Genomic DNA, 20,732 nt, shown 5'->3' with positions numbered 1-20,732 from the left:
AGCTCAACAGCCACAAGCGGCTGGTGGCTACTGTGTTGGGCAATGCAGTTCTAACTGGGCAGAAAGTTTGGGGGATTCTCTCTAATCTGCTCCCTTGTCACCATCTCCACTTCTAGTCAGGTTTCTGCAAGAGCTTCTGAACTGGTTTCCCAGCCTCTCACCTACCCTGTGCCTGTTTGCTCTACATCCTGCAGCCAGAGAAATGTTCCTAAAATGCAAACCTGATTATTTCTTGTCCCTTGTTTCTTGAAACTCCTCCAGGGGGCTCCATTCTCTGCAATTAGACAGCTTTGGCCCACTAAGCCCCCTAATGATGTGTCTGGGCCGGTGCAGCTGTACTGGCCTCATCTCTTGCCCTCGCCCACATCTTCTCTGCCCCTGCTCCTCCTTTCCCCTTCTGTGCACTGTCCCCACTTTCTCTCAGGCAAACTTCTACGCGTCCCTAGGTCTTAGCTCACATAGGGCTCTTCTGAGACACCTTTAACTGCCACAGGCTGGTCTAGCAGCCAGTCCCTCTCCTGAGACTCCCTACACACTCCATGCAGGTGTCACACTGCTTGTATCTGGGGGTTCACTTATCTGTCTCCCCAAGTCCTCTGGGTCCTGGGCACTGAGCCATGCACTGTTGCATCTTAGCTCATGCAATTTCCCAACCCTGTGTATATGGCTTGCTCTGGGATATGTGCTGGTAAAGAAGGAAGCAGTGAGAGATGATTCCAGAAGGGTAGTTTGAGGCCAGTTCATGAAGGGCTTTGAAAAATGCCAGTTCAGAGAGTTCAGACTTTATTCTGTAGGCAATCGGGAGCCATGGCAGGTGTTTGAGGGAAGCAGGCAGGGCATGGGGTGAGGCCAAGAGGGCCTTTTGGTCTGAGCATCAGGCTCAAAGTGAAGTCAAATCTAAATCCTTGGCACCCTCTGCAAAGTCCTGGAGGGCAATGATATGATCTGCATTCTAGAACCATCTTTTCTGAAGGTCACTTAGGGAAGGGTTGGAGAGAGGAAGTGAGGAAGAGAACCAATACACATGGAGCTTCCATAGGCCCGGTTCTTTTCAAATATTATCGGTGTGAATGTATATAGGTATGGATTTTCCTAGTGACCCTGGGTGAGAATATTCTTTCCACCTCACAGAGAGAGAAGGAAACTGAAGTTCAGGGAGGTTAAGAAAGTTGCCCAAAGCACCCTGCAGTAAGTGTCTGAGCTGGGGTTCTGTTGGGCCTGGATGCTTGCTGGAGGGCCAGGAGATGGCAGTGGGGACACCAGGGAGAGATTCGGGCGGGACCAGGCTGGTGCTGCACCCTGAGCCCCACCCTCACACCAGGTGGGTAGCAGCCTCTGGATAGCACCGAGAGGTGCACGCTGGACTTGGGGGCTGCTTCCCCCCAAGATCCCATGGCAGGGTCCCTCTGGGTGGCTCTGTGAGGGTGTCCAGGCCAGCCTAAAAAAAGCCTGTGTGTGGAATCAGACAGCTGTACAGGGCTTTGAAACAGAACGGGTCATTTTCTTGGTCCCCCTCCTCCCCATAAGATTTTGATTAAATTGACAGGGTCTTCTGGTCACAACCAACGCCTTAGCTTTAATAGTGCCTTAATTTCAAAATCCTTGAAAGAAGTTTTGGCTCTCCTTAAGCATGAAAAGATTTTCCCCCAAAGCCTTTAATTCTGCAGTCATCTATTTTTCCAATCAAAGGCAATTCCATGGACTGTCGTGGTCTTAATTAATGACTCTGTAATCAGAGTTCCACTCTGGCTGCTTTCTCACGCCCCTCCCCTTTTTTCCTGGTTTCTCAATGAAGGGCTTATCTAGAACTTGTCTCGACTTCAAACAGATATTTCATGATAGTAAATTGAAGTGAGTTTTTAAAAAAATAAATAAATTTATTTATTTATTTGTTTAGTTGTTTTTGGCTGTGTTGGGGCTTTGTTGCTGTGTGCGGGCTTTCTCTAGTTGCAGCGAGTGGGGGCTACTCTTGGTTGTGGTGTGCGGGCTTCTCATTGCGGTGTCTTCTCTTGTTGGGAAGCACGGGCTCTAGGTGCGCGGGCTTCAGTAGCTGTGGCTCGCGGGCTCAGTAGATGTAGCGCAGGAGCTTAGTTGCTCCGCAGCATGTGGGATCTTCCTGGACCAGGGATCGAACCTGTGTCCCCTGCATTAGCAGGCGGATTCTTTTTTTTTTTTTTAATTAATTAATTAATTTTTTGCTGCATTGGGTCTTGGCTGCTGCGCGCGGGCTTTCTCTAGTTGTGGCGAGCGGGGGCCACTCCTCGTTGCAGTGCGCGGGCTTCTCATTGCAGTGGTCTCTCCTGTTGTGGAGCACCGGCTCTAGGCATGTGGGCTTCAGCAGTGGTGGCACGTGGGCTTCCGTAGTTGTGGCTCGCGGGCTCCAGAGCGCAGGCCCAGTAGCTGTGGCACACGGGCCCAGCTGCTCCGCAGCATGTGGAATCCTCCCAGACCAGGGCTCGAACCCATGTACCCTGCATTGGCAGGCAGATTCCCAGCCACTGCACCACCAGGGAAGTCCCTGGCAGGCGGATTCTTAACCACTGCACCACCAGGGAAGTCCCTGCACTGAGGTTTTATCAAGTGGAACAACCTTTTCATTCTCTTTGTTTTGGGTCTTGGTATCAGTGCAAAACCACCCTTAGGGAACATGGTCTGCCTTCCTCTCTGCTTTTCAGCAGAAGATGCCTTCCGAGAAGCACTGGGAAGGTGTTTTCGATTATATGCAGCAAAGACCAATATGGTAAATCCTTATAAGATGTTGGTGGGCTGGTATTTACGGGGCTATCTGGAGACTTCTGGTTTGAAGATTGCACCTGACAATCCTTTCTTAAGTTAGGATAAACTCAATTTTGGATAGAGATGTGAGTGGGGTAGATACCAGTCTCTCTTGAAATGAATGGCAAGTTCCTTCTTTGGTCTGGTCATCTGTAGGAACCACCTGACATTTTCATTTGTGCTTCTCTCTTTTTCTTTGTCACAGGCAAAGAAGGAAGAATACAGAGTAAACAATTGTGTTGCTCAGGTTCCCAACACTGGCCCTCCTCTTCCTGAGGGCTTGGGAAAATGAACCAAGTGGTTCATTGATTTACTCAGATATCCAGCTAATATTTATTTAGCTTGGACTGAGTGTGATGCTGTTAGCCCCAGGGAGACAGAGATGGGTGGGAAACTACCCTTGTTCTTAGAGTGTGTAATGTGTGGTAGGGGAGACAGCAAACATGTTAAGAAGTAACCATGGCAAGTGGAAGTGTGTGTGGACTAAGAAGGTTGTGGAAAGACCTCTGGGAGCACAGGATGGGTATCAATCCTAGTTGGGGGGACTTGGTGACGAGGTGCGTCCTGAAGAAGGCTCACCAGGAGGAGACTGAGTGAGGATGGAAGTGTCTTAGTTCATTTGGGCTGCTATAATATCATGAACTGGGGGGATGATAATTCTCATGGTTCTGGAGGTTGGGAAGTCCAAGATCAAGGTGCCAGCAGATGTGGTGTCTGGTGAGGGCCTGATTCCTGGTTTATAGAGGGTCATCACCTTGCTGTGTCCCCACATGGCCAAAGAGGGGAGGGAGCTCTGTGGGGTCTTTTATAAGGGCACTAATCCTATTCATTAGGGCTCCACCCTCATGACCTACTCACTTCCCAAAGGCCTCATCACATTAAGGGTTAGGATTTCAACATATGAATTTGGAGGGGACAAAAACATTCAGTCTATGCCAAAAACATGCCAGATAGAGAGAACAATCTGTGCAAAGCCATAGGCAGTGGGAAAGATTTCGGCCTGTTGAGGGAATGCAAGTGTTGCTCTGTGGCTGGAGCATGGGGTGGGGGTGGGGGTAGGTGGAAGTGGGGGTAGTGTGGCAGCAGGACAGACAAGGAAGGCAGGATGGGAACAGGTGGCAGAGGATGCACTCAGGGATTCAGGCTGACAAAGGCCCAGCCTGGAGAACATCTGCTGTGGCAGGGACAGAGAAGGCTTGGAGAGAACTCATACTCTTTCTTTCCTCTTTGTCCTGGACGTGGCACAGCTCCCTTCTGCGCAGAGCTCACTGGCCAGAGCTAGTCACATGACCTTGCCTAACTGCAAGAGAGGCTGGTAAGGGAGGTTTTCTTTGTGCCCAGAGATGACAGGAGATCCAGATGTTGGTGAGCACTGGTAAAGTCTACCATACTTATTCATGCCTGTTCAGGGAAAATTCTACAGTTAATTAAATCCCTTTCTTGTCTCTGAGGTTCAAGAATCATGGTCTCAGGGCCATAGGTAGTGCTTTCTGCTTAATTATAATGTTTCTACTAGGTGCTACCCCACTCTCTGGCTGGATCCCGCTAGTGATGGGGAACTCACCCCTCAACCCACCATGCAGCTAAATCCAACTGTGGACAACCTATTTCAAAGTTCTTCCTTATATTCAGCTGGCATCTTCCATCCATTGGCCCCCAATTCATCCCTGTGACTCAGAGAACAAGTTTAATTCTTTTTTCCTGCATGTTTTTTTTTTCCCCCTTTCCTTTTCTAAGCCCAACGTCTCTCTTGTTACCTACCTGCCCTGATGGCTCTCCTTTTCACTCACGGTTTGTTTTACCAACAAGCTCTCATGTAGGAGCCCCAAGTGCTGAACTGCAGAACTGGGCAGTGGAGGGGGTATGGAGAACCAGGGTGGGGAACCCTGAGCAGATCCCCCACCACAGACCCCCAGCTAGGGGCAGCTAGGGAGGGATATCATTGACATGGGTTCAATGTGTCTAAACCCCCTACATCTTCATGCCTGTGCGAGGATAAAGCTTGTTAAGCCAGCACTCCCCAGGTGTTGCGTCTTCTTTATTTTATAGCTGTAATGGACTGAATGTTTGTGTTCCCCCCAGATGCCTATGTTGAGATCCTAACCTCCAAGGTTTTGGTATTAGGAGGTGGGGTTATTGGGAGGTGGTTAGGTCATGAGGGTGGAGCCTTCCTGAGTGAGATTAGTGCCCTTATAAAGGAGACCCGACAGAGCTCCCTTGCACCTTCCACCATGTGAGGACACAGTGAGAAAACAGCTCTCTGTGAACGAGGAAGCAAGTCCTCACCTGGCTACGAATCTGCTGGTGCCTTGATCTTGGACTTCCAGTCTCCTGAAGTGTGAGAAATAAATTTCTGTTGTTTTTAAGCCCCCTCGTCTATGGGATTCTGTTATAGCAGCCAGCCAGAAAAAGACATCCCCTTTCTTCATTTTTTCCCAGTAATCTCATTAAGTTCTTAGGGAAGCATTTGTTTAGCTGTGGCTGCATTAGTCAGCAGTCAAACTTCTTATCACCACATTTGAGTTGGGCTTTTGGCATTGGTAGTTGGGCAGACTCCATGTTTTTAGTGTTTTTTAGGTTTTGCTTTTAATGCTTCATTTTCCCTTCCAAATTTGTGTTTAAGATCACGGGCTATGGTGGTAGCCATCTAATTTGCTGTCTACTTTGTGTGTGTGTGTGTGTGTGTCATCATTTCTTTATTTCTTACAAGAGAAGACAGAGACAGTCGACTTGCTAAAGCCATACGTGAATGTTAATGCAAAAAAGACCTAGATGCATGAAGTATTTGTCTTAATTTGCTGTCTTCTGAACATCTATTTCACTGCCAAAGTTTAGGGAAACAGGTATGCTGAGCAAGGAAGTGTTCCCTTTTATAGGGTTGGGTGGAATTTTGCGGGTGTCCAGGTAAAGAAGAAAATTCAGAGTCGGCAGCTTCCATTATATCCACATTCTCATATTTTGCCCCTGGCCAAGTACAGAAAGTTTGGAGCAAAACAAAGAAGGCCCTTTGTTGCAACTGTCCCACTACGTTGAGTCAATCCAGCCCATTCCTGTGCTGGCCTGGGATCTGGAACAGCTGGGAGGATGGGCTGCTAAAGAGATCAGTATGAAAACCAGGCTGTCCCTACTATTGCTTCCCTGAACTTCTGGGAGAATTGCAGGATCCATGTCCTGTAAGGGTACTCACGGGGGAGGGGCAGATTTCTGTTTTAGATTAACAGGAGGGTTTATCATGCCAGAAGGTCAGTATTTACCTTGGCTTCAGCTTGATGAGTATTTACTTCTCCGTTCAGTTGGTCTCTCTGCTGACTTCAGCAGAAGTGAAGATCTGCTTTTTGTCTGCCCAAGAGGATGCTGACTGATATTTTCTTATCAGAAGGGCCTGGAAACATAGTTGCGGAGGAGCCCACTTCTCTAGTGTGTGTGTGTCGGGGGCTTTGTCTACCTCCACCAAGAAATCTGATCCCTCTTTGTACAAACAACCCCGTTTCTAAGGCGCTTTTGAACTTACAGACGGGGGAGAGAGCACAAGATCGCAGACAGATCACTTCTCTCATCTCCTTGTATGATGAAAACTGGGGAGATTCTGAGAACCCTGATTGTGTCAGAGTTGTGGTGAGAGGTCGAGGAGTTAAGGGCTCTGTGGCGCCCTGCTGACCCTCATTTGTCCAGTTTCCATTTTATCGAGGTCTGGGGGTGGGGGCACGCTGTGTGATGCCTGAAGATCACCAAGGAAGAGAGGAGGAGGGAGCCAGAACTACGACCCCGGTCCCAACTCCAAGGCTTCACTGCTTGATTGTGGCTTCTGTCTCTCCTGGGGCTTTAGCTTGTATTTGGTGAGTGCCGTGGGCACAGTATAGAAATACAGAGACCAGTGCTCGTGTGGAGTTTGGATCAGGGGCCAGCCGGGGTGGCTGACGTTTGAGGAGGCGCTGGACCTTCTGAGGGCACCAGTACGCCCCTCAGTTAGGGGCTGTTCAAACTTTCCCTCTTTTGCCGCCGCTCACAAGTATGTTTTATCTTGAAAAATAATGCAAATGGCGCATTCTATTCAATACTATTCCCGTATTTGTTTTAAAATAAAGTTTCATTTTAAACTGTCAACCACAGAGAAAGATGTACCAGGTTTATCCCGGGGCTCCAGAGTCTCCTGAGAAAGCTCCAAGCACTCCTGGGTATGAGCCCACTTGGGGCTTTGAAAAGGGAGCCATTCTTCAGTTTTATCCTTCACCAAAGCTCTGCAAATAATAATCATTAACATTTATTGAGCATTACAATGTGTCAGGCACATGATTCCAAGCACTTTGTGTGAATAATTCATTGAATTCTTTTAGCATACCCATACATTAGGTACAGTTATTATTCTGATTTTACGGACGAAGAAGCTCAGAGAGGTTAGGTAACCTGTCCAAGGTCACACAGCTGGTACTGGTTGGAGTTTGACTCTACTACCTGATGTCCTCTGGGGGTGAGGGAGGGGTTAGAATGTGATACCACAGAAACCTTCTCCATTCTTCTCGGCTCCCATGGCCCTCCTTACGGGGCTGCTGCCGCTGGAAATCTTGCCTACAAGAGTGATGGCTTGCTAGGGTTGGGTTTATCCACAGCTGCCTTGGTGATAGGAGTGGAGGATAAAGGGAAAGTGAATTATAGAAGGCCACAACTGGAAAGGTCTTCAGAGACAAGCCACTCCACTCTTCATTTTACAAATGAAGATGCTGGGGAGGACCGGAGAGGGAAGGGGTTTACTCCAGGTCACCCAGCAAGTCAGCAGGGGCACCAGGAGCAGACCTGGGGCTTCTGCATCTGGGTGGTGTGTGTGATATCACATTTCTTGATTTTCTGCATCTTTGTCTTTTTAATCCCTTGCCCTCTAAATGGAACCTACTCTTGTTTGCAGAGTTTTCTCCAGACTGCCTGCTGGCTTTTTAAAAAATTTTTATTTATTTTTGGCTGCGTCGGGTCCTGGTTATGGCACGCAGGATCTTTCGTTGTGGCACGGAGGTTTCTCTCTAGTTGTGGCAGGGGCTCCAGGGCACAAGGGCTCAGTAGTTGGGGCGTGTGGGCTCTCTAGTTGTGGCGTGCAGGCTTAGTTGCCCCGAAGCATGTGGGATCTTAGTTCCCCGGCCAGGGATTGAACCCACGTCTCCTGCACTGGAAGGCGGATTCTTAACCGCTGGATCACCAGGGAAGTCCCTGGTGGCTTTTGAAGGAAAAAAAAAAAGCCCATTTTAACGCTTCCTAAAGAATAATGTAAGCAGCCTGAGGGTGAGAACCATGTTATTTGCTTCTCTAAGAGCGTTCACTGCACCAGGACAGTGCTGGACATGCAGAAGTTTCTCAATACATGTTCACAGGGCCAGAATGAACTTTTTGTCCTAGAAGTGAAATAGAGGACCAAACTAGACCTGGCTTAGTCCTGAAGTTTCTGGGATGTATTAATTCTTTTCCTAAAGCTGTTCATCCTGAAAGAATCCTGCAGTTACAGAATAGTGGTATCCTTTCCTGTCCTTGGTCCCTCTAGCTTGGGTGCAGCCCGTGGCACTGGAAAAATGAATTTAAGATAAAAACTAAATTCTTGTTCCCTTACTGCAGTGTCTACAGCATAAAGCCAATTTACAGCAACGTGGAATTCCTCTGGTCTTTAAGATCTCACTATGCAAGTAAAGGAGGGAAAGGAGGAAGACAGATGCTTACAAATTCCTGGCGGGGGGTTGGGGGGGAGGATAACCTCATCATTTATTGGGTGTTGGAAAACAGCCCAAGGAACACAGTTCAGATTCCTTTTGGGGGAGGCACTGAAAATCCCCTGATAACCCGAATTCTCCAAATCTTTTAGGCCTTGAGAAAACGATGGAGGACAAGATGAAGGAAGTGGTCCTAGGTGCAAGTGACGTTTCCCATTAGTGGGCTGTCCACTCTGAGATGGACTGTTCATCCCGATTCCTAGATGGAAACTCTGGACTTGGGAAGTGTGGAAGTTCCATTTAAAAGGCCCAGGCAGGGGACTGCAGTCCAGTGGTTAAGACTCTACCCTTCCACTGCAGGGGGTGAGGTTTCAATCCCTGGTGGGGGAACTAAGATCCCACTAAGATTCTGCATGCGTAGTGGCCAAAAAAAAAAAAAAAGAAATAAAAGGCCCAGGTAGGATTTGAGGAAATTGAATGGGTGGTTTGGGGAGAGGATAAAGGGGGTTGGAGATGATATCTTGGGATTTGTACTCAAGAGGGTACATAGGGGAAATGTACATATGGATACATATTGGGATATGTAAACAAGAGGACAAAAGCCCTGGGAGCGGCCCTTTCCCTCCACATTTTCAACAGCATCTTCCGGTTCTTCCTTTAACAACAGTCCCACAGTTCTTTTACAAAATGGGTTGCAGTCCACGGAGCACTTCCATACTTGATGGCTTCTCTCCAGTCCTACTGGCATTTTACGGACTAGGAGTTCCCCACTGTTAGCAGGGACAGAGCTGGCCTCAGGACCTCTGCCAACCCTTGGTTGCTCTGGGGAGAATTAGAAAAAGACTTTCTCCCTGGGGGAGTGGGGCACAGGATGGATTTCAGGTCCCCCCTGCTTTGTGCTGGGTGCAAGCCCTATGGGGATCCTGTGGTCCAGAAAAGACCAACTTGGGACCAGGCTGGCCTTGGGCTCAGTGTGCGATCTGAGACCCAGCCTTCCCATCTGTAAAAGGTGGGATTGTATTACATCTTCCCCCAGCTCCTTCCCAGATACGATGCCTCATGAATCAGTGAGTCTAGGGACAACTTCTCACCCCACATCAAATGCTTCCTTCCTTCCCAGCTGCTTCTCAGCTTAGAGAGACAGCTGGCAAGGTAGAGGCTGGAGGTGAAAGGAGGATAGAATTCTGGGGAAGTCTGGGTGTGCAATGGTTTGGTCAAAAGAGCCTTGGACAAGGAGTGTGTATTTTTTCTGCTTAACTTTTTTGAGCCTCAGTTTGTACCTCTGAAAAATGGAACGGCATCACCTTATATAGAGAGCAGTGCTGTAGGGATTAAACAACATTGCCCAGGTGAACTTGCCAGACACAGAGTGGGTGCTCCGTAAGCACTTGCGACCCGAAGAGGGTTTGGTTGGGAAGGTTCTAAAGAGCGTGTGTTTGGGGACCCAGGCACAAGATCTGGCTTTCGGGGCGCGCGGCTCCCCGGACCCCCAGCGGAGGAGGAACCCCAGCTCTGCCGCCACTGCCGCCTCCTCGGCCCCGGACCGCCGAGGGTTAATGAGAAAGCCCCACGCCCCCTTTGACGGCGCAGAGCCCACCTCGCCGAATTTGAAAAGGCGGCCCTGAGAGGCGTGGGCGCCCCCCAGACATTTCCAGCTCGGACGTGCGCTCCGCTCGCTCACCGGCGCGCTCGCTCGGCTCCCGGCGGGGGCCGCGGGTTCGGTCCGGCCGTCGGTGCGCTCCCGACTGTCCTCCCGCCCGGGACTCCGGGTCCCTGCGGGCGGCAGCGCAAGATGAAGCTGGCCCTGCTTCTGCCCTGGGCGTGCTGCTGCCTCTGCGGGTCGGCGCTGGCCACCGGCTTCCTCTACCCCTTCCCTGCCGCAGCCCTGCAGCAGCACGGCTATCCTGAGCAGGGCTCCGGCTCTCCCGGCAGCGGCTACGGGAGCCGCCGGTGAGTAGCTGGGGGCGGCGGGACCTGGGGGCGCGCGGCAGCCCGGGGCTGGGGGCGAGGGGAGGTGGGGTTTGGGGCTTGGGATCTTGGGATTGGGGGTTGGGGGCGCAGGCTGCCGGGTCTCGGGGCCGTCTGGGTCTGGGGGCGCGGGGGCGGGGTTTGGGGCTTGGGAAGGTGGGATTGGGGGCTGGGGACGTGGGGCGGTCGAGGACTGGGGGGGCTGGGGACGCGGGATGATCGGGGCACAGACAGTGGGGGCTGGGGGCTCGGGGCGGAGAGACTGAAGGTGCGGGGCTGGGACTGCGGTGATCTCTGGCCGCGCCCACCCCCACTTCCTTCCCTTGCTCTCCCAACCTTCGCCCCTTCGGCTCCCGAATCCGGGTGGAGGTGGCTCAGACCTGCGGCGGGGGCGCGCGAAGGGGTGACCGTGGCTGGCTGGGGCTCGGTGGCTCGGTTCCTGGACGTTTACCGGCTCACGTGGCTCCGCCGAGCTCACCTGCGCGGCCGGGGCTTTGTGTTGGGGAGCAGGTTCCCGCGATGCCAAGGCCTTGCATCCGGGCCCCCTACTCTCACGCCGGCCGCCAGGGACACCGGAGGGGCGATTCCGTCCGGTCTTTGGGGCTGGGCCCGCGGAGGAGCCTCGGCTGCGGCTCCCCAGCCACCTGGGAACGTGGTGCCGGCTCCGATCGCATGAGTCCGTGGTGGGGTCCGAGAGGGAGCAGGGTCACGGAGCCCGCGGTGCCCGGACCCACCCGCGGCCTCCTCCTCCGCCGGCAGGTGGCGCCCTGGCCACCCCAGGACGGTTAGGGCAGCAACTTTTCAATCCGTGGTTGAATTCCCCCAGAAAACGCGTTAAGTACTCAAGTAAAAGTTGCCAAATCCCTGTCTGCGTAACTCATTCGAATTTAGCTTTTCCCATTTAATAGTAATTACGACTCACACGGCTGTAATAGCCTTCTAGAACACACAACATGCATTGGTATCATCCATCTCTTTTGATCCTAACACCACCCCAGGGTTAGCTATTAGAGTATTATCTTTCCTTTAACGGAGGAAACTGAGGCTCAGAGAGAGGTCCCCAAATTCGGTGGCAACTCAGGGCTCACCTCTTGTCTTCTTTCTCCAAATCCTGTGCTTTCTATGGCCCCACTCTGCTTATCGTTTTTGGAGCAAGGTCCATAAACCTTGCTCCATAAGGTCCCAGTTCTTTTGTCCTCCATGGTGTTTACCAAGCTAGGGAGGGCTACCAAGATGAATTCTGGCAACGTCTTGTATCAAGGAGACAGGGATATTTTGTGTTGAGAAGAGCGGTGCACTTAATGGCTGGATAAGGCGGTTCTCAGAAGAGCATTTAAAGTGCTTCAGGAAAATTTTGCATGCAATTTTATTTCCTTCATTTTGTTTGGAAGTACTTCTCCCAGGCTCCTATTAGTATTACTCTCCAAACACCCACAGTAGTGTGGACTCTGCATGCTTCTATAGGAGCATATTTTAAAAACTCAGCTTCTCAAATCGCAGAATGATATGTATAGCATGATCTCACTTATGAAAAAAAATTCCATCTATATCTAGATATCTATCTCTCTGTCTATCTATATATATCCAGGAAAACAGTTGGTAGGAAACCATTTTTGTCAGTTACCTATAGGGAGAGACCTGGGGCTGGACTAGGGGAGAGTGAAAGAGGACTCCCATTTTTTCCCTCTGTTTGCTTGTGTCTTGTTTGCATGTTTTACAAGGAGGGTCTATTCATGTATTACTTTTGTAATTCAAAAGTGTGTGTGTGTTGGGGGCTGGGAGTGGGGGTGGGGTGGGGGGTGGAGGCTCCTGCAGCCTGGACTCTGCATGCAGAGAGGGGCCAGAGGGGAAGTCCATGAAGGGAGCCAGTGAACGGGGACGGGGGTTCTGGCGTTCGGTGGGCTGGAACTTGGGGACTCCAGAGACACTTGGAAAGGATAGTTTTAGCACAAATAAAAAGAGACCCAGGGGCTTCCCTGGTGGCGCAGTGGTTGAGAGTCCGCCTGCCGATGCAGGGGACGCGGGTTCGTGCCCCGGTCTGGGAGGATCCCACGTGCCGCGGAGCGGCTGGGCCCGTGAGCCATGGCCGCTGGGCCTGCGCGTCCGGAGCCTGTCCTCCGCAACGGGAGAGGCCACAACAGTGAGAGGCCCGCGTAACGCATAAAAAAAAAAAAAAAAAAAAAAAAAAAAAAAAAAAAAAAAAAGAGACCCAAACAAGTGTAATCTTCCAGAACTCTTTCTACCAGGCCGGGAGCAGGGAGAAGGTATAATTAGATTCAGGGAGGATCTGGATGAATTTGTGGAAAACGGATTTCTGAATAGCATATTGGGAGGTGTTAGGACTTGGGGCGAGTTCCAGATGCTTGAGATGGGTGTTCCGGACTGTACCTGAGCCCTTCCATGCAAAGCCCTGCGTGGGCGCTGCAGGCACCTGATTCGGGTCCGGGCAAGTTATGGGCTGGAGCTGGCCTGGTGTCACATGTTCCTGTGTGTTATTCGCTCCAGAAGCGGAAGCCTTGGGGACGGCGTTTGGCACAGGGTTCTTCGCAGCTTTGGCCTCTGCTTGGCTCCATACATGTGTTTACAGTGGCTTGGTTCCAGCTGATGGGCAGGGCTATAGGGCTGTTTCTTGACAAATAGTTTTATTTCATGGTTATTGCTCCTGTTGGCAGTTTGTGTTCTCCTTTCTCTCTCTCTCTCTCTCTCTCTCTCTCTCTCTGTGTGTGTGTGTGTGTGTGTGTATGTGTGTGTACCTGTACCTACCTTCCTGGGCTGGGTGTCTGTGTCTAACACATGCTGGGGGCATCTTGCTTTGCCCAGGGATGCTCTGCTCTGGTGACCTCCATCACAAGCCCAGGGTGGGCCCCTCTGATGAAGCTATTTTGGCAAAAAGAAGAGGACCCCAATTCCTTAGAGGCCTGATTCCAGTAGAATCTTGCAGCCCTGTGTTTGGGCCACTCATGACTTTTGTCATCCACAGTGCTGTTAGGATGCCAAATAAAAGCTAAAGGGAAGTGTAGCGTTAATTGACCAGCAGGGTTGCACAAGGATGGAGCCTCTCAGCTGCCCAGCCCTTCTTCCCAGAAGAACTTCCCAGTATAAGGATAACACATTGGTGAAACTCTTTAATGGATGTATATCTCACTCTTCTCCCCGCCTCCCTCCCCCGATCATTCCCTCCCTCCCTTTCACAGATGGTGATTAGAAGTCTTGTCTGTTGTCTGCTCCTCATATCTGTATCCAACCCTAAAGGGTCCAACATAGCAGCAAGTCTTCCGGGCACGAGGAGTGAGAACCAGAAAGGGGGCCCTGCACCCCATCTGGGGTGCACATCTCCCAGCTGTTGATGGAGAGGTTTTAATTTGGATAAGAGTTAATATTCTTGGAGTGGAAATGTTCTTCTAAGAGAAACCGGAAGAGTGGTGGGACCTGCCTGGATTTTAAGCAGAGGAAGGAATGAATACATCCAGAGGGCTGGTTCGTGGGACAGGGGATGAGGGACAGAGTTGCTTTGTGCTTCTGCCCTGAAGAGTGACACGCATTCCATAAACCTATTCCTTCTGTACAGGACCCGAGGCATGAGAACAAAGAGAGACCACATACTACATGGCTGAATATCTACAGGTTATGAATCAAGCTAACGGATGGTTAAATAAGTAGGTCCTATCCTCTAACCTTGATGAGTAATACCTTCACAGTGGCCTGGAAAGCCAAGTTCAAATGAGGAATTCTTAGACGCTTTAGAATCCTCTGCTCTGGCAAGTGGTGGCAGGGGGAAGGCTCCCCACGGCCCAGCCATCTTCACTGCTTTTTGACCTTCAACTTCCTGTCCACTTATTTGTTGTTGTGTCTCTTTAGTCTTTTTCATTGTGGGAGAGTCCTCTCCTTTAAAAGAAAGCATTTCCAGGGACCTCCCTGGTGGTCCAGTGGTTCAGACTCTGCACTCCCAGTGCAGGGGGCCTGGGTTCGATCCAGGGGGTCAGGGAACTAGATATCACATGCTGCAACTAAAGATCCTGTGTGCCGCAACTAAGACCCGGCGCAGCCAAACAAATAAATACTTTTAAAAAATTAATAAAAGAAGGCTTTTCCCCCTGCCATTGACTTGGTGAAGAAGACCAGTTGTCCTGTAGAATCCCAGGTTAGATTTGCCTGACTGCTTCACAGTGGTGTAAATAATTGGATCCTCTATGCCCTGTATCTCTTCTATGTTAGAGATTAGGTGTAAATGTTTGATTAGATTTAGGATCTTTTTTTTTTGACGGTGGTGGGGGAGAACAAGAACGCTTTATAGTTGGTCCAGTGGATCGTGTTATATCATATCCGGAGGTGTTATGGATTGAACGCTTATATTCCCTCCATCCCGCAATTCATATGTTGAAACCCTGACTCTCAATGTGATGGTATTTAGAGGTGGGGCCTTTGGGAGGTAATTATGAAGATGAAGGTTTAGATGAAATCTTGAAGGTGGGGTCCCCATGATGGGATTTGTGCCCTTATAAGAAGAGGAAGAGAGACCAGGGCACCTTTTCTCTCTTTCTCTCTCCTTCCCATGTGAAGACACAGAGAGAACTCTGCTGTGTGCAAGCCAAAGAGATGGTCCTCACCAGGAACTAAATCAGCCTTGATCTTGGACTTTCCAGCCTCCAGATCTGAGAAATAAATGTCTGGTGCCTAAGTCACCCAGTCTCTGGTGTTTTGTTATGAAAGCCTGAGCTGACTGATATGGGAGAGCATGACATTTTTTTCCTGGAGAGCTGGGTGTCAAACCTTCACCAGAATACCACTGCCTATAGGTTCCCTCCTTCTTTGCTCTCTTTACTTTGCAATTTGTTTTGAAGAAACTAGGCTTTGATAGCGTTTTCCTTGTTCAGGATTTGTTTGATTATATCCTCATGGTGCCTGTTAACGTGCTCCCCTGTCCTCAGTGTGTCCAGAAAATTGGAAATTGGATAGGGAGGCTCGATTGGATTTTGGTTCCTTCTCCTCCTCCTTATTATTGTTTGTTTGGGCAAAATTACCTCTATGGTTGTGTAGCATTCTTCCATTAAGAATCATATCAGGGGGCTTCCCTGGTGGTGCAGTGGTTGAGAGTCCGCCTGCCGATGCAGGGGACACGGGTTCGTGCCCTGGTCCGGGAAGATCCCACATGCCACGGAGCGGCTGGGCCCGTGAGCCATGGCCGCTGAGCCTGCGCGTCCGGAGCCTGCGCTCCGCAACGGGAGAGGCTCACAGCAGTGAGAGGCCCGCATACCGGAAAAAAAAAAAAAAAGAATCATATCAGGAATCACACAACATCTTGTCATCTCTCCTCTTGTGATGTTAACAGGTGTTGATGATCACTGCCTAGGTCATTATTTCATTAAGGCTTACAAAGCGGTCCTATTCTAATTCTGACATTTCTTTTTCATTTAATTACTGGAATACTTGCATAAATAATTTCCCGCTTATCTACTATTTGTAGGGAATCATGTTTTGAATTCATTTTTGATTTATCTTTCCATTGTTTCATTTCGCAAATGTAAGTGTGTGTGTCTTCTTTCTTTTTAAAAAGAATTTATTGAAGTTTAGTTGATTTACAATGTGTTAATTTCTGCTGTACAGCAAAGTGATTCATATGTATGTATACATATACATAATTCTTTTTTATATTCCTTTCATGGTGGTGTATCACAGGATATTGACTATAGTTCCCTGCGCTATACAGCAGAACCTTGTTTATCCCTTCCTTTTCTTCTTTTGCAGAGGTGCTGTACTAGTAGCACTGTTCTTCTGCACTTGGCTTTTTTTGTCTCACATTGTACTGTGGAGCTTGCTCTAGATCAGGGCATAGATAGCTTCTGCATCTATTTTGTTTTTCACGATTTAAAAATTTGTGGTGAAAACACACATAAAGCTTACCATCTTAACCATCTTTAAGCGTACAGTTTGGTGATATTAAATACATTCAGAGGGTTGTCCAGCCATCACCAGAATGTTCATCTCCTGCATTCATTTTTTTTTTTTTGGCCATGCCCTGCGGCTTGCGAGATCTTAGTTCCGCGACCAGGGATCTAACCCGGGCCCCTGAATGGAAAGCGCTGAGTCCTAACAACTGGACCTCCAGGGAATGCCCTCCTGTATTCATTTTTGTAGCTCTGTAGTTCTCGGTGGTGCCAACGACTGTAGTTTTTTCAGCAAGTCCCCTACTGATAGACATCGTGTTGTTCTAACCTTTTGTGTCACGTGTAATGCCATAATAAATAGCCTTGTGAGTTATTCATTTCATATTTTTGCAAATGAATCTTTAGGATGCATTTTTTTTTTTTTTTTTTGGTGGTACGCGGGCCTCTCACTGTTGTGGCCTCTCCCGTTGCGGAGCACAGGCTCCGGACGCGCAGGCTCAGCAGCCATGGCTCACGGGCCCAGCCGCTCCGCGACATGTGGGATCTTCCCGGACCAGGGCACGAACCCGCGTCCCCTGCATCGACAGGCGGACTCTCAACCACTGCGCCACCAGGGAAGCCCCCTAGGATGCATTTTTTTAAAGCGGATTTTCTGAGTGAAAAGGTAAATGCACGCGTAATTCTGCCAGATAGTGTCAAATTTCCCGCCATAGAAGTTAACACCATTTTGTATTCCCATCAGCAGGTTTTTCTTGGGATACATTTGAAGATGACACTTCAATGACGCTGGGTCAAAATAGCCTTGTGGGGATGAGAGCGGCCTTCCCTGGCCTATACCACCTGCCAGCCCGACCCACTCCTCACATTTGAGGGGTCTGGGGCAAGGGTACAGAGGGAAGCCCACACAGTGTATGTCTAAATATTTAAAAGATATAATTCAAGCTTATGGACTGTTAAATAAAATAAATTCTGTCATTGGCCTTGACAAACACACCCTTCTCGTGACCTGGGGGTGGGGGTCGAGGCTCAGGTTCAGAAGTCTTGCCTCCATGAATTTTGTGTGGGAACTTGGTGGTGCAGGAAGAGCCGCCTTCCCCTTCCCTCCGTGTCCTGCCAGATACCTCGCCCTGATCAGGCCTCACCCACACCCCGTGGACACTCTAGTCCAGCCCAGAACTCCCTCTCCTTACCCTGACAACTGCCACTTGGCCATACCTCCTGCTTGAGTGTGCCCAGCTGTTTGGGGAGGGAGTTCCAGGCCCCTGGGTACCCACCTTTGCTCCATAAGGGAGGCTGTGGTCTCTGGAGGGTCACGTCCCCTTGGCCCCATGGTCTCCTCGCCCTGTGGGGTGTGGTGTGGCTGGAGAGGGCCCAGATTGGGGTCCTTGAAACTTCAGTGCCCAGGATGGGGCTCCTCTTGCCCAGGTTTAAGGCAGTTCTGGGGGGATGTGGAATGAGTCTTGGGGATGGAGCAAGGACACGTGTGCCCTGAATCCTCAAAAGTTGGACAGCCTTTCCCCAGAGGTCCACGGTCAAAAAAGGCTGCGTCGTGGTGACAGAGCTAAGCTGTGTCCAGATGTTCCCTTCCCGTGTCCTCCCTGCCACGTCCCCCGTTAGACTGTGAGCGCCAGGTGGGACAATCACCCGCCTGTTTGCGACCCAGCCCAGGGCCCAGAAGAGTCGGGCTCTGTCGGTTGTGTGGAGTGAACCGGATCGCATCCACCGAGGACCCACCAAGGCCCTGAATCCAGAGCGGATGTGGGTCCCACGGGGGTCACTTTGCAGTCCCAGTGGCACGGGTCACATACTCTGCGTGGATGTAAAGACCCCTTTCGGAGATGCCGGGGAGCTTTGGGGAAGGAGGCTTCAGGGTGGCTCCCAGGGACGTGCTTGTGCTGTTTTAGAAGCACAGCTCTATTCTGGCCTGACGTTGGGGTATTTACCCGTTTTCAGACTATTCTAAGAAATGATGGGATGGATTTCAGAACTCGCTACTGCTTACGGTTTTCCGTTGAGAAATTCTCTGGGAGTCAGGTTTGGAAAGGGTCTGATCCCTGCTATGATGACAGTGCTGGACCGTGCTATTTCCTCCCTGTTCTTCCTGGTCCAGCCTCTCCATCCCCACCCCCGGCTTCCCAGGCAGGGCCATTTGACCAGTGCAGAGGCCAGGGCGCAATGCTCAGCAGGGTCCATGCTTGGAGTTTAATGCTTTGTGCTCACCATCTCCAAATTCTCGATACTCTCATTCTTAAATGTGTGCTTTGTAAGTGAAGTCCGATGGGACCATGGGGCACCAGGAGATTGACCCTCAGCTTTGACCATGACCCACCTCTCACCACCTCCTACCGCCTCCCTGGGGTGGGTTCTCCGCTACTCACTCCCCACCCCTCTGGCACCCCAGGTCCACCTGGCCTCCCGCTCTCCACCCCTGCCCAGTGCCCGCTGCCACCCTCTGCCTCTGGCCGGAGCCTGGGTTTGGGCTCAGAGAGGGCTGGGATTGGGTGTCTGCACCCCGTGCCACCCTGGAGTGGGACATGGCAGCTGCAGTCCCCGCCCTGGGCTGGCAGTGCTCAGGGTGTGTGCTCAAAGGGTGACTCAGCAGGGGAGAGCCTCTGGCCACACCGATCCTAGTGTGTCCTGGGGAGAGATTGCAATACCCTGAAGCGTTGCCCATCCGTCGTACGACGGTGGGCCCCTGGGAAGGGGTTACGCCTGGCTTCACTTGCTGCTCCGGACCGGGGCGCTGTGCTTCAGCCCGCTGGCTGGTGGGAAGGGTGGCACATGCACTTACACACCGTGGGGTTGCAGGGAGGGGTCTGCACTTGCCCCCCAGAGATCCCTGTGCACGAGGGAGCACGCATGAAACACTAAACAAATGACAGGTCCAGAGAGACAGAGACACAGAGACCCCAGAAGAGAGGAAAACACTTTGTATTTTACTATCTTTTATGACCCAGCTTTTTGAATGAGGGGTCCCTTAACTTCAGTTTGCCATGAGTCCCACAGATTATTTAGCTGGTCTTAGATACAGCAGGGTGCTGACTGGCTCATCACGATGAACTGGGGTGATTAAAGAATTGGGTATTCAGACCCACACATGACTCAGGAAGTCTAGGTCCTGGAGAGCTGTATTTAATGGCCTCCCCAAGCGGGTTTTTTTTTTTGGATGCCACCAGGTTTAGGAAGCACTGCGTGGAAAACAGAATTTTTTGAGATTCTTTCATCATGACCCATAGTAGGAAATACCTTTTATATGATGCCTGAGTCCACGCGTGCGCACTTACACACACGTACACACACCCCCACACCCCCCCCAAATGCACACACACATACCCCTGAAATAAGTTTCACAGAATCATGCTTACTATTACCATATGTGATACTTACTTTTTTATGGTACTCTATCTAGTTCATAAAAAAGTGCTTGCCAAGGCTCAGAAAATTGATTCCACAGCCCCTCTGGCTTAAGACCTGCAGTGGGAGACCCCGTGCCCTGGGGGAATTCAGGGGTTTTCTGGCTCCATCACCCCAGTTCCCCTGCCTGGTTCTCTAGACTCTGACTCCGAAACCTCTTTCTTGTTCTTTCTGCTGAGCTGAGGTGCTTGGCCTGTCCGCTCCCCACCCCATACCTCGGATCCACCCTCTTCTGGGGGCAGTCACACACCCCCTCCTTCAGGAAGTCTTCCTGGACTGCTCTGCTCCCGTCTCTGTGGGCGGCTCCCTGCGCCTCCTGTATCTGTGATTGCTTGTGGTTTTTGTACCGAGAACTCACTTCCTGCTCTCCTTCCCCGCAGATGGAATCATTTCTCCTACCTGTTTCGTCCCTAGCATGGCCCTGACGGGTCCACCTGGGACATGAGTGCATGAGCCGGGCCTGTGCCCTGAGCCTGGGCTTCCCGCCATCCACCCCTGCCTCTTGGACATGTGAGCTTATCCAGGCTGGGCATTTAACCACCCAAACTTTTCCGATCCCACTGTCGGTCGGTTGTAGGCTGAAGCTGGGGGCTGAACCATGGGGGAAGGGGTGTTCTGCCCTGAGCCCTGAATGGGAGGGGTTCTCTGTAAACTCCAGGGGGGTGAATGATCCCCTTTCCACCCCACCCCATCCCCGACCGGTGGGCCTTTTCCCTGCCACTGGATCCAGGTTCCCTGGAGCCTTACATTCAGGAAGTTACTACAAGCACCTACTGCATGCTTGGTGCTGGGGGTAGTGAGATGATTGCTGATTCAGACTCAGCCTCTGCCCTTGATGAGCTCAGAGGCTGGTTGGGGAAGACCCAGGAGCAAGTGTGGAATTTGCTGTGACACAAACATGTGCAAAGTGGGCCAGGTAGGCAAGGGATGTATGAACAAGTACCTGTTTAGGGGAGTTAGGTATGTGGGAGTTTGGCGTGTCTTTGTGCCTCAGTTTTCTCCT

The 20,732-nt window shown here is 50.8% G+C and overlaps 1 protein-coding gene across 2 annotated transcripts in view; it reads left to right on the top strand.

Annotated features, from left to right (window-relative positions):
- Positions 1-10,118: 10,118 nt before the first annotated feature.
- COL26A1 (collagen type XXVI alpha 1 chain) overlaps positions 10,119-20,732 on the top strand; it is a 174,696-nt gene continuing 164,082 nt past the window's right edge. Inside the window, exon 1 of one of the 2 annotated variants that reach the window (XM_032603779.1) lies at positions 10,119-10,412. In XM_032603779.1, coding sequence (XP_032459670.1) covers positions 10,255-10,412 — 158 coding nt within the window. In that variant the 5' untranslated portion in view covers positions 10,119-10,254. The remainder of the gene's footprint in view (positions 10,413-20,732) is intronic. The other variant, XM_032603778.1, reaches the window with a different exon arrangement.

The sequence above is a fragment of the Phocoena sinus genome, chromosome 15 (assembly GCF_008692025.1).
Source record: "Phocoena sinus isolate mPhoSin1 chromosome 15, mPhoSin1.pri, whole genome shotgun sequence".
In the NCBI taxonomy this organism is placed as follows: domain Eukaryota; kingdom Metazoa; phylum Chordata; class Mammalia; order Artiodactyla; family Phocoenidae; genus Phocoena; species Phocoena sinus.
The sequence above is the reverse complement of the archived record's forward strand: the minus strand, read 5'-3'. Positions and strand labels throughout refer to the sequence as shown.